This window comes from Coffea arabica, chromosome 6e, assembly GCF_036785885.1.
Source record: "Coffea arabica cultivar ET-39 chromosome 6e, Coffea Arabica ET-39 HiFi, whole genome shotgun sequence".
In the NCBI taxonomy this organism is placed as follows: domain Eukaryota; kingdom Viridiplantae; phylum Streptophyta; class Magnoliopsida; order Gentianales; family Rubiaceae; genus Coffea; species Coffea arabica.
In genome coordinates, this window is record NC_092321.1 from 6531880 (window position 1) to 6548728 (window position 16849).

The following is a 16849-nucleotide window of genomic DNA, read 5'->3' on the forward strand; positions in this document are numbered from 1 at the left end:
ATAAAAATTGAACAAAAATACAATAATGATCTATATATTGTTTTATACATATATACATAAACACATTATTATTTAATTATTTTTTAGTTTACTTCAATTTTTTTACATTATTGTTTAAACATAATGATTGTAAGTTTAGATTTCCTATTAAAAGTAGAGAAATGAATTAAAAAAAGATCAAAGTGATTTTTAACCTTGATTTTACATTGAATATTCAGTTAAGAATTTTAAAAAATAATTTATAATGTTGTTATCAATGTTTTATATATATAAAAAGTATAATTACACAATAGTGAGGGCACCCGTAGGTGTATAGGCAGGGTATATGGATAGAAAAAGCGAGGAACTGGGCCGGGGAGATTTTAGAACATCGGATCGAAGAGGGATCCCACACCCCATTGCCATCAAATGGCAGAATTTTCCCAATTCGATGCTATTATAAATAAAAAAAATTTTAAAAGCACGGGACGGGAGAGGGATCTCCTGCCCTATTGCCATCCCTACGGCAGAATTTTTCCAACTCGATGCTATTATAAATAAAATAAATAAAAGATTCTCAAGAAGAGCTGCAAGTAATTTCCTTATTATTCGCAAAATTTCGCTTTTTCTTGGTCATGCTTAAGCTATTGAGACGGAAAGAACAATTTGATACGAGATGAGAAAAGAATCAAAACTGGCTTGGATTCATGAACGTACATAAAGAAAACTAGCTGGCAATGGCACATATGAGCAATTTGTAGATGAAAATGCAATGTGAGCAAACAGGACTCCCAGATTATTCCGAAACACAAAAGAACTCGGGATTTTCTTTTATGCAAAAAGTAAGGGATTTTGAAAGGGAATGGCTTACCAAAATGCTGATTGTGAGGGAAAAAACAAAAAAGCAAACTCTCAGTCTCAGAGGAAAACCTCTAGAGCTAACATGGAACACCTAAAAATAAATGCACATGCTCCAATAGAGAATCACCTTATTCACTAAAATCAAATAGTCACCGCCCCTTTTGGTAATTCCATATTCTTAACTGAGAAAATTCTCAGTGAGAGATTGGCATTCCCCACAGCAAAAGTGGTGGGAAAAAAGTTCTTTTTGTACACACTGCGATGATGGTGATGATGATGCTTACAATCGCCCAAAGCAACCGCAATAACAATCAATTCCCTTCTCTCTCTTCCCCTTTCCTCACACTCTTTTGGCTCCTGCACTCCTATTCTTGGTCCTCTGTACCGCGCTTTCCCCCATATGTGGGCATACTGAATCTTTGCCCATTTTGTGGATTCTCTAGACATTTCAAGAAATTTTAGTTAGACGTCATGAAATGCTAAGGCAGTAAGATACCATGGAGAAGAAGTGTGGTTGCTGGGCTGCTCTGAGGCTCAGTCTTAGTGGTGCCTGCAAGTCCTCTGATCCCAAAAACTCTGCTAATTCCATCCCAAGGACCAGTCTTGTTTATGATGCAGGTATTGATACTACTTATATTGTGTAAAAAGTGATTTGTTTGAATTCTGTCCAGTAATGTTTCCTATTTCCTGTTCTTCGTTCAATATTTGAGCCCAATAACATAAATCTCTTCCAAATTCTTGCTATCATAAAGGGTCTCCTTTTCTTTTTACTTGCCATTAATCTTGTTTCATGTTTTGCTTGCCTTAATTTACTGCAAAAGATTACCTAATCAATTCTTTTGACCGGTTCTGTCTTTCTCTCCCTCGCCGTCTGACACAATTCGATGAACTGCTCTCTTGACTTCCACGTATATGCTTATCAAGACCATTTGAAGCTGTAGTTTGGAACTGAAAATGTAAAAGCATATCCGTCAATTTTCAGCTTTGAGCACTTTATAAGTGGATACATTAGCATCCAAATCTCCTGTTTAGCAGTTCCAGGACGAAAGTATATATCTATAAAAATATGCGACGGTTTTCTTTTCTCTGCTCGAAAATGTTTCTGATGCTCTGCTGAATGATATTAGACTGAAGTTTAACTACCTGTCAGCTTATTGTATTTGTTTGTTCTACTCTTCTCATTTATTGGGACTCATACAGATAATTTCTTTCTTTCTAATGTTTGTCTCTTGATATCAAGAAAATCAACCGGATTTGCTGTCTTACCATTGGTATTCTGTTAGTGCAGCTACAGAGACAAGATACCTTAATGCTAGCAACCGCGAGATGTGTGCTCCAGATGAAGCACAAAACTCTTCTAATAATCCTCATCCTGATCCTCTGCCAACAGAGAATAAGGCACCTTGCCAGCTGCTTCAGTTTAGCTTCCAAGAGTTGAAAGCCGCAACAGGAAATTTTAGACCAGATAGCATTTTGGGTGAGGGTGGATTCGGGTATGTCTTCAAAGGATGGATAGAGGAAAATGGAACAGCTCCAGCCAAACCTGGGTCTGGAACCACTGTTGCAGTCAAGAGCTTGAAGCCAGATGGACTGCAAGGCCACAGAGAATGGGTGGTTAGTAGATTATCTGGTCGTGGTTAGTAGAATAATGTCAAATTGAAGAATTAAGATCCCAAAATGGCACATACAACAAGTGAGTTTTTGTTCATGCAGGCTGAAGTAGACTTCCTTGGACAGCTTCATCATGCTAATCTTGTTAAACTCATTGGATATTGCATAGAAGATGATCAGAGGCTGCTTGTTTATGAGTTTATGACACGGGGAAGCCTTGAAAATCATCTTTTTAGAAGTAAGCGTGGATATATTTTAAAGTTTATCGTACAGTTATGTCATTACTTGAAATCTTTTCGGTTAAGTAGAATATCTCAAGTTGTAGTCTATACATCTGGCAAAAAATGTAACATGTGAAACTGATGGGAGATTCATTTAACATGATAATGAAATGTAATGTGTAGTGTGCTAGCTGATTGCATTTCCATGAATATGGGCACTATAATTGTTCTTATTCCTCTTCAAGACTGATGATCCAAACATGTTGGAATGTTGTGCTAATGTCTATCAAACAGTTATATTAAAATGAATATGAAAGTCAAAGCAGCACAGACATAATCCATTGACAAAGTAGACTTTGAATTCTTTGCAGCTTCTTACTGAACTTGCTAGGGTGCATTCCCAATTGGATTTCTCTGCCACCCTTGACCTGATACCTAATTCTGATTGTGGAGAAATCTTCTATTATAAGAATTTTACCTATAGGGATCCGTGCATAAATTAGTCTTGACATTGCTTACTACCATATTGTACCTCTAACTGATCCTAATTTGTTTCATCGAACAAATGCTGTTGTGAAAATAATTGAAGGGACCATACCTCTCCCATGGTCCAACAGGATTAAAATTGCCCTTGGTGCGGCAAGAGGCTTAGCCTTTCTCCATGGAGGCCCTGAACCTGTCATTTATAGAGATTTCAAGACATCTAATATTCTGCTTGACTCGGTAGGTGTTCAAAATTGTAAAAGACAATTTGCTTTATCAAGAACATAAATTACATTCTGACAGTATGATTGATTTCACAGGAATATAATGCAAAGCTTTCAGATTTTGGGCTAGCAAAAGCAGGCCCTCAAGGAGACAAAACACATGTCTCTACAAGGGTTGTTGGAACATACGGTTATGCTGCACCAGAGTATGTAATGACAGGTATACACACAAAGATTTGAATTTTCATATGTATATAAACACGTCTATTCACTGTTCCCCATTCCATTATGTTCAGGGGATTTTACTTCATTTTTTTTCCCCTCTTTGGGGTAGTGGGAAAGGAGAGGGGGGGGGGGGAAGGAAACTTAGCTCCTTGCGGTTCACTCAACTTGCTTAGCTGCATCTTGTTGTTGCTCATCACACGCTGAAAAGTATCTTTACACTATCTCAGGCACTCTAAGATTTTGAAATCAGTGACTCATTCAAAACTACATTGAATATCTCAGAACAGTGCATTGTTATGTTTGTTAAGTTGGCAATTGGCTTCACTCCCAAATGATTTTACCACTTAAGCACCCAAATTCTAGTGTATATGTAATTTAGATTACCTAATAACATAGCCCAAAACATTCCTTCTTAAAGAGGTTTTGGTATTTGCAAGACCAATATAATTTTGGCTTTTGATTTCCACCAGGGCACTTGACTTCAAAGAGTGATGTTTATAGCTTTGGTGTTGTGCTCTTGGAGATTTTGACGGGTCGGAGGTCTATGGACAAAAAGCGCCCTAGTGGAGAACAAAATCTTGTGACATGGGCTCGGCCATATTTAGCTGACAAGAGAAAGGTTTACCAACTGGTTGACCCCCGTCTGGAACTTAATTACTCCCTTAAAGGAGTCCAGAAGGTTTCTCAGCTAGCTTGTAACTGCTTAAGCAGGGATCCTAAATCCCGCCCGTCAATGGATGAAGTTGTGAAAGTTCTAACCCCACTCCAAGACCTCAATGATCTTGCTATACTATCTTATCACTCTCGCTTTTCTCAACCAGGAAGGCGTAGGAAGAAAAATGATGGAATTCACCAACTCAGCTGCAGCCAATCAAGGAGTATCAGAGATTCTCCATTGAATTCTGGGAAGCAGCACGGTAAATAACAGTAGGTCCTGAACTGCCTCAAGTGGATCAAAGCCTCCAACAAGTTCATACGAAGGCCGTGGTAGAATGTTGATGAGAATATGTGTTATGAGGTTAATGCAGAAGGGGAGGTGGTTTATCTTCCTTTTCTTTAGATGCTCAGGGTTGATTAGCGTTGAGATCTAACAGTTTGATTTGCAGAATGTCTTCTAGTCCCTGTGTTTTGTAATTAGAAAATACCATTGTCGCCAGAAAACTCTCTTTTCCGGGATTGTTGTTTGCTGCTTTTTGAGTACTACCTGCTTCAGGTTGTTAACGTTCATCTTGCAAATTAATTAAATTGAAATGCAGAGGTCATTTGTGCTTTTCATGGAACACCAGTGCTTTTATTCCTAACATCATTGAGAAAACACACACCATGTCTAAAGCAAGAATATGCTTGCGTAGCTTGAAGAAAACACACCACCAACCGGGCAGCAACTACATCCGTATCCATGAAAATTCATCTTTTTAAAAATTCGAGTGTCTGTCAAGCTCAAGATAGAATCTGGTATACTTTACACATTGACCTAACCACATATTCTTGATGAGATAACCAGTTCTCTTTAAATTTTATCTAATTCATTAACTTTACCTTACATGGCCGGTAAAAGTCACAACCACGGAGTAGTTTTAGACTTTATAGTATCTTTCTTGAGAATGCCATATTTTTAGCTGATGCAGAAGCCACAAACTTATCCTTTGCAACAAATTGAAATTGAGGGTGATTTTTCTTTCTTCATTTGTCTGCAAAGAAATGGACAATCCACTACTTCGCACAAACAAACCCATTATCATTTTAGAATTTACATGGATGTTTTATCATGCATACACATATCATGGTTAAGCCTGCTTTTAGAATTTAAGCGCACATTTGGATTGTTATTTTCTAAAATTTTTATAGAAAAGTATACTGTAGTGATTTGATGTATGTGAAGTGAAAAGATGATTGAAAAATGTATTCATAAAAAACATAGTTTTTTTGGAAAAAAAATGGCAATCCAAACAAAGCAAATAGTGTTAATAACTTGCCGTCGTGAAGTCTTCGACGAGTCTCCCGAAAAATGAGTCCAGTATCCAGTCGAATTGCAAATGGCAAAGAGTGACGATCATATTAGAGCTTACTTTTTTGGAGGAGCTGAGTTGATTCCGTGGGAGTGGTAGGAAACTTTTCTTAGAAAAGTTTCCATTCATTCCAGGATACAACTATGACTTTTTTCATTTTTAATAGAAAAAAATTTAAATAAATTTAATTTCGATCGCCATCATAAACCAACGAATACCTTCAAGATCATAGACTTATATAGAATTCTTATAAATCACTCACCAGCCCATATTGTCAGCGACAACGACACAGCTATGACTTCTGTCTGGAAACTCAAACTTTGGTTGTGGCAGTTTGGACTTTCTGAGCTTTATGGCTGGGCCTTTAGCAGCAAGCAGCATTTGGAATTTAACGATATTATTTTACTGCTCAGTTCTTCTGTTTAGGGACTTTCTTTGAGAGTTTATGGATCAGGTATTTGATTGTAGCCAAACAAAGAAAAGGAAAATCAGAAGACAGATTTCAAGATTTTTACTTTGTTCTACAATTGCACCCCCGATTTTATTGGGAATTTAGTTGAGCTAGAAAGGGGACAAAATACCAGAATTCATATCACAAGTAAGCGCCAATTTAAAACCTAGAAAACTTTCAAAGAAATTAATATGGAATTCATATAGATAAAAATGAAAATATTTTTTTTTTGAATCTTAAGGTAATTTTGAAAAGGAAAATAGAAACTTACGTGATGTCCCCACAGACTTTAGGGCCTTTACTCCTAAATCCTAGATCGATCGATCACAACAATTCGGCAATAGGTAGAGACGACTAATGTTGGTTTTCATCCCAACATATATATGAGTTATTTGTTGTGATGTTATTATATTATTATTATTATTCCTCTGCTGACCATCATTTCATTTGTGTGATGGGTTTCTTGTAATCATATTAAAAAGGTAGTATTTTTAATTTCAACAAAGCATGAACAAAAAAATAAATGAATAATTCAATATATAATCACACATTCTAGGTTGTGTTTGGATTGCATTTTCCGTGATTTTTCATGGAAAAATTACTGTAGCGATTTGATGTATGTGAGGGAAAAAGGTAATAGGAAAATATGATCACGGAAAATGACGTAATTTTTCGACGGAAACGGCAATCCAAACAAGGCATAAATGTAGAAAATAGCAAAAGTAAAAGGCCCGCGGCTGCTCTGGATTTTTCAATCTATTCCATAAAGTTGGGTTGGGTCAAAAAAAAAAAAAAAGAAGAAAGAAAGAAAGAAAAGATGAAATACTTTTCGGTGACAAAGATGATGTAGGATATAACAGCATGCGGAAACAAGATACTAATAGGGGATTTTCCCAATGTATCAATCTAATTAGCTTCTCTTCTCAAACCCCTCCATATTGTTCTAGTAAGTTGGAAACTGTTTGATCAGCAGCTTAGGTTATTGCCCAAGTTTTCTGCCCACTTGACTTCATCTCGACCATGCGTTTGACGGGGCGGTCTCCGCAATCAAGAATGTAAAGGAAAATCAAGCAGGGAATGCTTTCTAACGGGTTCCGCACTTGTAAACTGGATGGAACTGTTTCATTTGAAAGACAGAAGCAAGATGCTTCAAAGACACAATTACTCGGAAAATAAAATACTTACAACATCAGAAGATGAATTGGAAAGCAAGCACATAAACCATGCAAGATATTTTACTGTATTCCCTAAGCGCTTTTCATTTTTAGGCATAAAAATTTTACAGGTCAATCTTGATCTGCACTGAGGTAAACTCGTCCAAAGAAACTGGAATTCTTCAAAATAAAGTCATCGGATATATAGCTCACCCGGAGTCATATATATATATATATATATATATATATATATATATATATTTCATGCACCTGATACGGTGATGTAGTTTTCATGCACTAATCAAATGTCTTCCGTTTGATTAGTGCATGAACAGCAAAGAGAAAGTTGACCGACTTGCTTTGCTGATGACTAAGCAAATATTGATTTTGATCTGTACATTCGAATAAGAGACAATCGGGGAATAAGAAAGACGCATAAATTAACTTCTCTGCCTCTTTTCAAGCAAATAATAATATGCTTAAACGATACAAAAAGAAATGTTACGTTGGCTAAGTGGTTTGCTGAACTAAATCGAAAAAAATAAATAACAAGCGGGGTGGGCCGCTCTTGCAGCATCATCATACGACACTATATTAGGTTCAACTCGCTTTCTTCAGCTCTCAAAATTATAAAAAAAAAAAAAAAAAAAAATTCCTTTCTCCGGGACTTCATCCCTGCAGCTAGCTATCTAATTAAATTTACCACATGCTGATGCTATACCTTGAGCAATAAACTTTTTGTACTAATATGGGAGAGAAGAGGGATCACAATCAAGTGTTCCGTCCATTTATGCATTGAGCAAATAAATGAATAAAATTTACATTAAAAAACTTGGATAATATATAGAGAAGTCCTTAACTAGACTGATGAAAGCTAGTATGTATAGTATTAAGTATGTTTAAGGTTAGGATGCAAAAGAATAGCTTAGACAAAAAGTTGGGTGCTTCTTTGTAGCAAATCCTACTACAGCTGCATGATTTGTGTCCTTGCAACTAACACTGCAACAGATCATAAAGTATCAATTCGAGGAGGAACTAAAACTGGGTGGCATGTAGAAAAAGATGCAACAATGGAGGAGTCATGCGACTATTCTAGCAATCAAACAGTAATAGTCCCCTGATCATTTGTATAGAGTATAATGAGAGAAAGAGAGCAATATTTAAGGTTCTAAAGTCTGGAGTGCAAATGGAATAACAGATGATCATCACATCACATACAGAAAGTGATATTGGCGCGGCTCAATCTGAGATCGGAGTTTACGATAAACCTTGCGTAAATCCGTCTTCGGATTGAACCTCACCAATATCGCTTTCCCATTATGCTCCCTCAACTACTTTAGATTACGAAATAATGCTCTCTAGCTAGCTAGCTACCATGCTTGTATCTTCATAAACATTGCTGTGCCAAATGACCACGTACGTGGTCGCATCCCAGACGAAGCTGGCTTCAATTGCATGCGCCCGGTACCCGCTAAGGAACATAAAAAGGCATATCAATCAAGTTGAAAGAATTGGTCTTATGGTCGGATATAGCAAAACAACATGATGTATAGTGCTTGGTTTAAGTGGAGATGTGGGGACTTACGATGGAAAGATCCAACAAAGGCTTGATTAATTGAGGGAGTTCAACGTTGGAGTAAAAGATGTGGGCGAATGCATATATATTATATGTGTTGGTGGTTGGGTGGTGGCATTAATGCTGAAGTAGGGATCATAAAATCTGTCAAATCATGATTTACATATCCTAGTAAATTCTGGACTTTTGAGGTGAAAACAATTTTATATTGCACGTATATATAGTTTATAAAAGCCTAACGTCAAGAAAAATTGCAAAAAAAAATTGTTTATTCAAGTTCGATCAAGATATGAAAATCATAATCCCTTTCCAACTTCAAAACGGAGACCAAGGTTGAAGATCATTCAAAGAAGAAAAAAGAACTTGATAAACTAAAGCCTCATCCAGTTTCACACAAAATAGTAACACTGAAAATTGTCGGAAAACATACGCTTGAGAATGTTGATTAAGGAATAAGTAGCCGCTACAGTACATATCCTCTACTTTAGGTCAAGAAAGAGAAGAATCAATCGAGAAGGGCAAATAGCATAATCATGAACGTGGCTGCAAACAAACTTGCAAGAATAAACCTGCAACGACAACATTAATTGGTCATATGCAGGACATCGTAATCTGAATCTTGTGAAGGAAAGAGAGGGGGAGAAGTTTGAGGATTGTGGACTACTGAGGAGAGCGAAGAAGGATGGAGAAGAAGGGGAGAATGTATAATGGTAGGGTTTGCCTCGGGATGGGAAGGTGAAGAAGGTGAGGAGAATGATGTCTAAGGGGAGCAGCTTACTTTAGGGTTCGTCATGCTTAGTTTGCACTCAAATGAGTAAAAATCAAACACTTGGACTAAGACTCCCCTTCTCTCTCTCTCTCTCTCTCGCGCATGCACCTGAAAAAAATATTCTCCACCAAAAAAACCAACCCAGGCAACCCCCCCTTTTCATTGTACCTCAACTTTCTGTCTATTGTTATTTTAAGCTCCCCGCTTTTAGACCATGCTCATGCTTCTACTTAATTAACGATGTTTTCCAGAGAATGAGATCGTTACATTGGCTTATTTGCAAACCCCCTGCTTTCTGTACAACATTCTATTAATGATTGCTCATAGTCCTCGCACTGATTAACTTTTTTCTTTGGCATGAGCAGCATAGCATGCATATGATCTCAAAATGCGGGAACACGAGGGTTTCTAATTTACCATTTTGAAGAATTTTATGTGTACCCTCTTTGATCCGATCCCTTTTTTTTTTTTTTTTTTTGAAAAAAAAAACCTCTCGCTTTTGTTTTAAGGTAAAAGTGACCTCTTTTGTTATAGGTAAATCAATTCAAGTATCCAGAGGCAGAGGGGATGCGACTATAGGAGTAAAAGTTTACAGTAGTATATACATGGTATATCCAGCTGCATTAATTACATCAATGGTTTGGTTTCAGTTTTCATTTATTTCGTTTTCGTCGTTGGGTGGCCGGCTGAGTAGTTTGCACAACAAAAGTTATCAATTTATGGTAGTGACGCTATGTATAGAATAATGAGATAGAGCCGTGTACCGTGCAAGACTTTTTATACGTTAGTCATCTATCAAAAGACCAACAAGCTTAGGAGCAGAAACTATATACTAACTATTACGTAGAAGGAAGCAAAAGCACTAAGGTGACAAGGGAAAAAGAGAAAAATACCTTGGGAACAGGAGTGCAGAATGTCAGCGTAGGATTGTCTACATACAAAGAAGTTTCGGAAGGAAGCTGCAGCTGCAGCTGCGTACGTACGAAGTTGCAATGTGACATCAAACCCTTTTTATTTGCAAATAACAAATATGTGAGACACAATCTTAATAACTTAATGATTTTAGTCACAAATTAATAAACACCTATTCTAATCACTAAAGATTGCATGAGCCAAAGCGGGGACACCGGCGCTAAAGAAGCCTTTGCCTTGGGCCTGCACTGGGGGACAATCATCTTGAATTTCTACCCTTTTGGCCCTTTCCGTTTGCCCTCTGGCTTCCTCATCCTCGTCGGGTCTCTACCTTTTTCCCTTATGATGATTTTGGGAAATCCCAAAAGCCTCTTTTTTTTTTTTTCCTTCTTTTTCGCATGAAATCTTTTTCTCTAGAAATTCCTTACCCTCAAATCTTACCCAGGTACCCTCCTCTGTCTCCCTCTCTCTCTCTCTCATGATTTTTGTAGATAAGTTCGCGTGCCACTAACCAAACAGATTCCCCCACGCCTTAAGCCATTGCACCTCATCAACTTGGTTTACTATTCTCAACCCCTGATCCTAAGGACTCTCTCTCTCATTCTGTGTGTGTGTTTGCAAAGACTAGAAGTGGAAAAGATGGTCAAAAGTTGGCTTTGTTTCTATTGTATGGCTTTACATTTGCCTTTTTATTTTACAAGTAATGGATTGTCTTGTCTTTATTTTTGTTGTCTCATGTCATGTTGAGAGCAACATATGACCAGTTTGTGTGCGCTCTAATAATGCTTAAATCTTAATCAAAGTGGTGGACTAAGAAATATCCCTGTTTTCCTCTCACCAAAGATTTCTTTCTAACATTAGTGGGCCTTTTTATTTCCCTTTGATTTCTCATTTCTGAAAAAAAAAAAAAATTTTCTTGTTTGTCATGGTGGCCCTTCAATTCTGCTGGAGAACATGACACAATTCTTGGCAGCTTCACGATAGGAATGGGTTGAAATTTTGAATTTTCCAGAGTACGATATATTCTTATGGGGATAGTTGAATCCTCTTATGGGAGTTGAAACCAAAAGGAGAGAAAAACGAAGCAACCCAATTTTTGCATCGTTTTCAAAGTTACATACTGCTAGTAGCTAGTTAGGCGAGCTGTTCTCTTCATACTAAACATTTTCGTTTAATTCAATTAGCGGGATTACGTTGTCTCTTAGTAGTGGTATTATAAACAGTAAAATTATTGTCTGGTTTGCTTTTCAGCCTTCGTACGCAAGCTTCTACTTCTTTTGTCAGCCCAAAAGCAAATTATATTGTCAAGAAACGAAGTTGGATTGACGATAAAAATATCATAATTACCAACTTTGATTTACTTTTCCTTGGTTAATAAAACTTAAACCGGAAATTTTTTCACCGCATAAACTTCCACCAGTAGCCTTTTTGCATGAAACCTCATTCACCACACCGTACTATTTCAATCTCAAAGAGAGCAAACAATTGGCTTGAGGACTGAGATATACGATCTATATATTTTGATAAACGGTACAAGGTCGCCAACCAATTTACAGACTCAACTCGAACTCGGAATGAATCGGATTCAAGCAACAAAACCTTGGCTATTCTATGATGCAGTTGATGCTTGATAGTTGTGTCTCAATCATGCATGTCAATTTTGGCCAACGTCATTTGTCAGTTTGCGAAGACACAGAGAACATTTCTGCCCACGAACTCGAGTTGCTGCACCCCCCACAAGGCCCTCTCTCTCACTTTCTTCAGCTGTGTCGTGTGTGTGTGGATGCATGATTGATCCCCCTGTAGTCTGTCCAGAAATGCAGGCATGTTTATCTCCTAGAAGAGCCCGAAAGCTTTCTTGCGAATTTGCCTTAGTGGTTGAATAGATGGCTTTTACTTTCTGAAAAGACTGCCAAACCAATGCATTCTAGTGGACCGCAACTTTGTACGATAGTATATTTTTTCGGTTATTACGGTTGGGATCCGCCGTTTGATCGTAGGCAAAATTTCCCAAGAACAAATACCATGGAGCACTTGTACAATGCCTCGGACTCTCAAAATCTACCTGAGTCCTATCATTAATTAACCGATGCCTCCCCCTTCCTTCCAATCCCCTTCAGTTCTCTTCCGCCTTCCGTTTGCAATTCGATCTGCTGCTGCTGTATATGTTCTTTGTGTTTTTAAGTTACAGAACTAGCCGCTGGTTAAAAACCTTGCGATTTCCAAACTTTCAAAATTTGGCCTAACAAGATCACGATCTTGTCGAAGATCATGAATTTATTAAGGAGATCATCTTTCTGGACGTGGAACATCATCACCCGTGCATCCCTCAAGTTAAAATTTCCTTTACATCAAACCATGCTTGCCTGATACCATAAAAATACGGGGAGAATCAGTAGTTCTCTAGTACTCTGGATTAAGCAACTTAATCACGGAAGCATAGATAGTCAGAAGCGAATAGTATCATCGTGTTATCCCGTATCTTTATTTCATCCGTCTAACAACTAATCTATGTCTCCGAAAAGACCAAACAGATTTACATATACGTGTAAGATATTCAGTTCGAGAATTATAAGCACGAAGATCCGATCCATGGGTTTTATAGCCACGACTTGCTAAAACGTAGTACGCTTAAGAATTCTATGATCTCATCGTTTCCTGTTCATCGTCTTGCTTGGATCGGATACAGTTTACTTAGAAAACCTCTTGGCTCAGTATATCACTACCCATGCATCAAATGCAAATATGTACTAGTTTGAGTTTGTTTATGCGCATATACCTCAAATTCATAGAGCACGAAGAACAGCGCCTAATTTACGTTTTCCTCTCCTGTAAATAATTCACGAACTTCATAAGGGATCTTTTCTAACCAAGTAATTTGTGATAAATCTTTTCTAAGAAACAGGTCGCTCGTAAAAGGGATCTTATCAGAATTTCCTTTTTCTATTCTGATTCCCTGTCTTTAAGTTCATTGAAGCATGTTTCAACACTCGGAAAATGTAAACCCCCATAAAGCTATAAAGCATAAGCACAAAAAGTTGCAGATGACATACATATTCTGTCGACAAAATTTCAAGTGCACACATATATTCATAGTGCTGAATCACTGCTGATACATTACAGAGAAAACACATCTATTACTCGACGACAAAATGACTAGTTAAAAATGCTTCCGGGCAAAAAATGACAGGGACTAAATGAGATGAACACAATACCCTTGGCTCAAGGAAGCTATAGTTGAAATTACCATTATTATTGGAGAAAGCTTTCTCTTGTTATGTTCTCAATGCATCATGTGAAGCGTCATGCATAATAAATTCCTTGAGTTTCTAAATGAATTTAACGACACTTCTAGGGGAATGTGCTCGACATAATAAGGAAGTTCAAATTGCAAAATTTCCAGCGTCCTAGTTCCTGGACACTGTTCATACGGACCGGTACACCAGTGGTCAGTAATCCATCCGTCCTAGTTTAATAGGTTTTGTTTTCCCTTTTTCATACATCTCAAATTATAATCCACTTTCTAATTAAAATATTATACTCCCTCCATCTCACTTTAATAGTCTTGATTTTTCTTACACAATTTTTTAAAAATTAGTTAACTTTGTTGGAAAAATAATTCTAATTTAGTGTTTTTTTAAAATACCCTTAAATTAATATTAGGAGTATCATTAATCACTACACCTTTACATTAATTATACTACCAATAATGATGGTATATTGCACCAGTCAAGACATATATCAAAGAAATTATTGCTAAAAAAGTTGACTGCATTAAATAAGGTAGACTATATATACTTATATAAATATATTAAATAAGGGTATTTTAAAAAGTTAAAGGTTAACTTATATTTTTCAATTGGAAGGTGGACTGTAATTTGATACAGATGAATCAAGACTATAAACGTGAGATGGAAGTAGCAGTTAACTTTTAATTTCACTAAAATATTCTTATTTAATATACTTGTTACCCTTGATTATAATTTATCATATTCAATAATTACTTTGATTGAAATCTTGAATGGTACAACTTTTCGTCAGTATTGTTGTTGCAATTAATGTAAAGATATGGTGATTAGTAATACTCCTAATATTGACTAAATTAATTTTTAAAAAATAATTGATTAGATTTACTCTTCCAATAAAAGTAGTTGATTTGTTTAACTATGTGAAAAAAGCCAAAAGTATTGTAGTGGGGCGAAAGAAGTACTAAAATTAGCTACTTGTCTTCGACTATCATTAAACTAAAAGTCAACAAGAAACTTCTGTATTAAACGAGAGTATGTAAGCAATAAGTGAAAAATAATGAGATTTCGTGGCTTGATTCTCGGATTTATTTTCACCAAACCAACCAATACACTGGCTTAGAGTTGCAAACAAATCAAATCGCTCATGAGTCAACTTGGTCAAAACTTAATTCGAATTCGATCAATATCGAGGTAGAGTCGAGCTCTCAAGTTGAGCTCGAACCTGATTTGAGATTGAGTTCGAGTATAGAAAACTCATTAGCTAGCGAGCCGCATAATTATATATATATATAATAGAGAAATATCATATATATCCCTAATATTTTATTATTTGTTAGAAAAAAATACTATCTACTCGATCTTTTAAAAATAAAAAAAAATATTTTTATTTTAAAAATTACTATTTTATTCATTTTTAAAATAAAAAATAATTATTTTTATTTCTAAAAAGATCGAGTAGACTCGAGTTCGAGCTTGACTCTGCTCAAATTTGAGATCGAGTTCAAGCTCAATTTCGAGTTTGGTAATTGAATCGAGACTCGACTTGATTACGATAAAATTAGACTTGATTTACCTCGTTTGCAGCCTTAGGTTGATTGTTTAACATTGTGTTGTGTCAAAAGGACATGTAGATGAATCTCATTAGAAGTTGTTGTGAGGTCTTGGAAACCATTGACGAAAGTAAAACAATTTCTAATGTTTGGTAAGGTTGCACATTAGATTCTAAATTGCTTGTATGGATTCTTCTATTACCTACTTAAGTGCACCGGATATTAGATGGGACTGGTGTACTTTGGTTTTCAAAAGTTCAAATTTTCAACTTGAAAGCACCTTGAAATAGCGGGTACGTTGGTATGTCGTAGTTTTATGGACTAATTTTGCAAATTTGTATGAGCTCATTTGAATTGTAAGTTTTTAAAATTTTTGATGAAATATATACAATAGAGATATATATAAGATAAAAAAATTATTGAAAAATGTATAGAGAAAATTTTTCCATAGAAACTAGCAATCTGAACAACGCTAATTTTTACTTTATATAATAAACTTTAATTTTGAACATTTTATACCGTTAATATCTCATAGTTGTCCTACTTATGTCCAACAATAACAATACTAAAACTAATGGAAATGAGAATTGTGCACACAAAATGCTTTTTGCATTATTGATAGGATTCCAAAATGATGGTAAGTATAATTGATAGGATTTCAAGATGGTGGCAATCCAAACAAGGCTATTAATATTTTTTAACTTCTATCATAAGCTTTAAATTTGAATGTTTTACACTGTTAGCATCTTATATCCATTCTATTTATGTCCAACCAATAACAACAGCAAACTAATGAAATTGAAGATCGTGCACACAAAGTTTTTTTTTTTTTTTTTTATTGATAGGATTCCAAGATGATGGTAAAGTATAAATGCTAATAGATTGAGAAAGAAAGAAAGTTTTGTGATGCCAATACAAGTTGGCTTAATTGCCAAATATGGTATACTTTCTCACAAAAGATCGACACGAACCTCTATAATAGGTCTATCTCAAGACATGCCTTGATTAGACTAGTCAATGGGTCAAGTTCGGGCTGAAATTGAATATTCCGAACCCAAATCCGTTTATTTATTTTTGTTCCGGATTAGACCTGCACACCTAATGAATCTTATATTTGATCTCTCAGATTTGGATCCAATTGGGTTCGGAATATACTTGTACCTGAAATTATATATTAATATGTATATATATTTTATAATTACTAATATGTATATATATAATATAATATGTATATATTAATCTGTATATATATATATTTTATAACTATTATTCATTTAAATGGATACAGGTAAAATAAAGGTCAGAATCCAATATTTTATATCCGATCCACTTTTTTTATCAGGGTAAACAGGTTTGGATTCAGGTCCGAATCTAAACCGGAAATGTTGACAGGCCAAAAGTCAGATTCCACTCAAAACAACCCCTGCATCCGCGCTCATAAGAGCTATGTTTTCAGAACCGGACCGGATAGCGACTCGGCCGAGGTCAGGGGTCAGGGGTCAATGGGTTCGACCGGGGGTCGATAGGGGTCGAACCGGATGACGTCATAAATAAAAATTATTTAAAAATTAAAATA

The 16849-nt window shown here is 36.0% G+C and overlaps 1 protein-coding gene across 1 annotated transcript; it reads left to right on the plus strand.

Moving 5' to 3' along the window:
- The first annotated feature begins 1016 nt into the window (after positions 1 to 1016).
- On the plus strand, positions 1017 to 4884 carry LOC113694735 (serine/threonine-protein kinase PBL34-like). Its single transcript, XM_027213594.2, has 6 exons — positions 1017 to 1458; positions 2129 to 2454; positions 2554 to 2689; positions 3262 to 3395; positions 3476 to 3599; positions 4075 to 4884. Exons 1-6 carry the CDS (start codon positions 1338 to 1340, stop codon positions 4527 to 4529), a joined length of 1296 nt encoding a protein of 431 aa, XP_027069395.1. The 5' UTR covers positions 1017 to 1337; the 3' UTR covers positions 4530 to 4884.
- The last annotated feature ends 11965 nt before the right edge of the window (positions 4885 to 16849 follow it).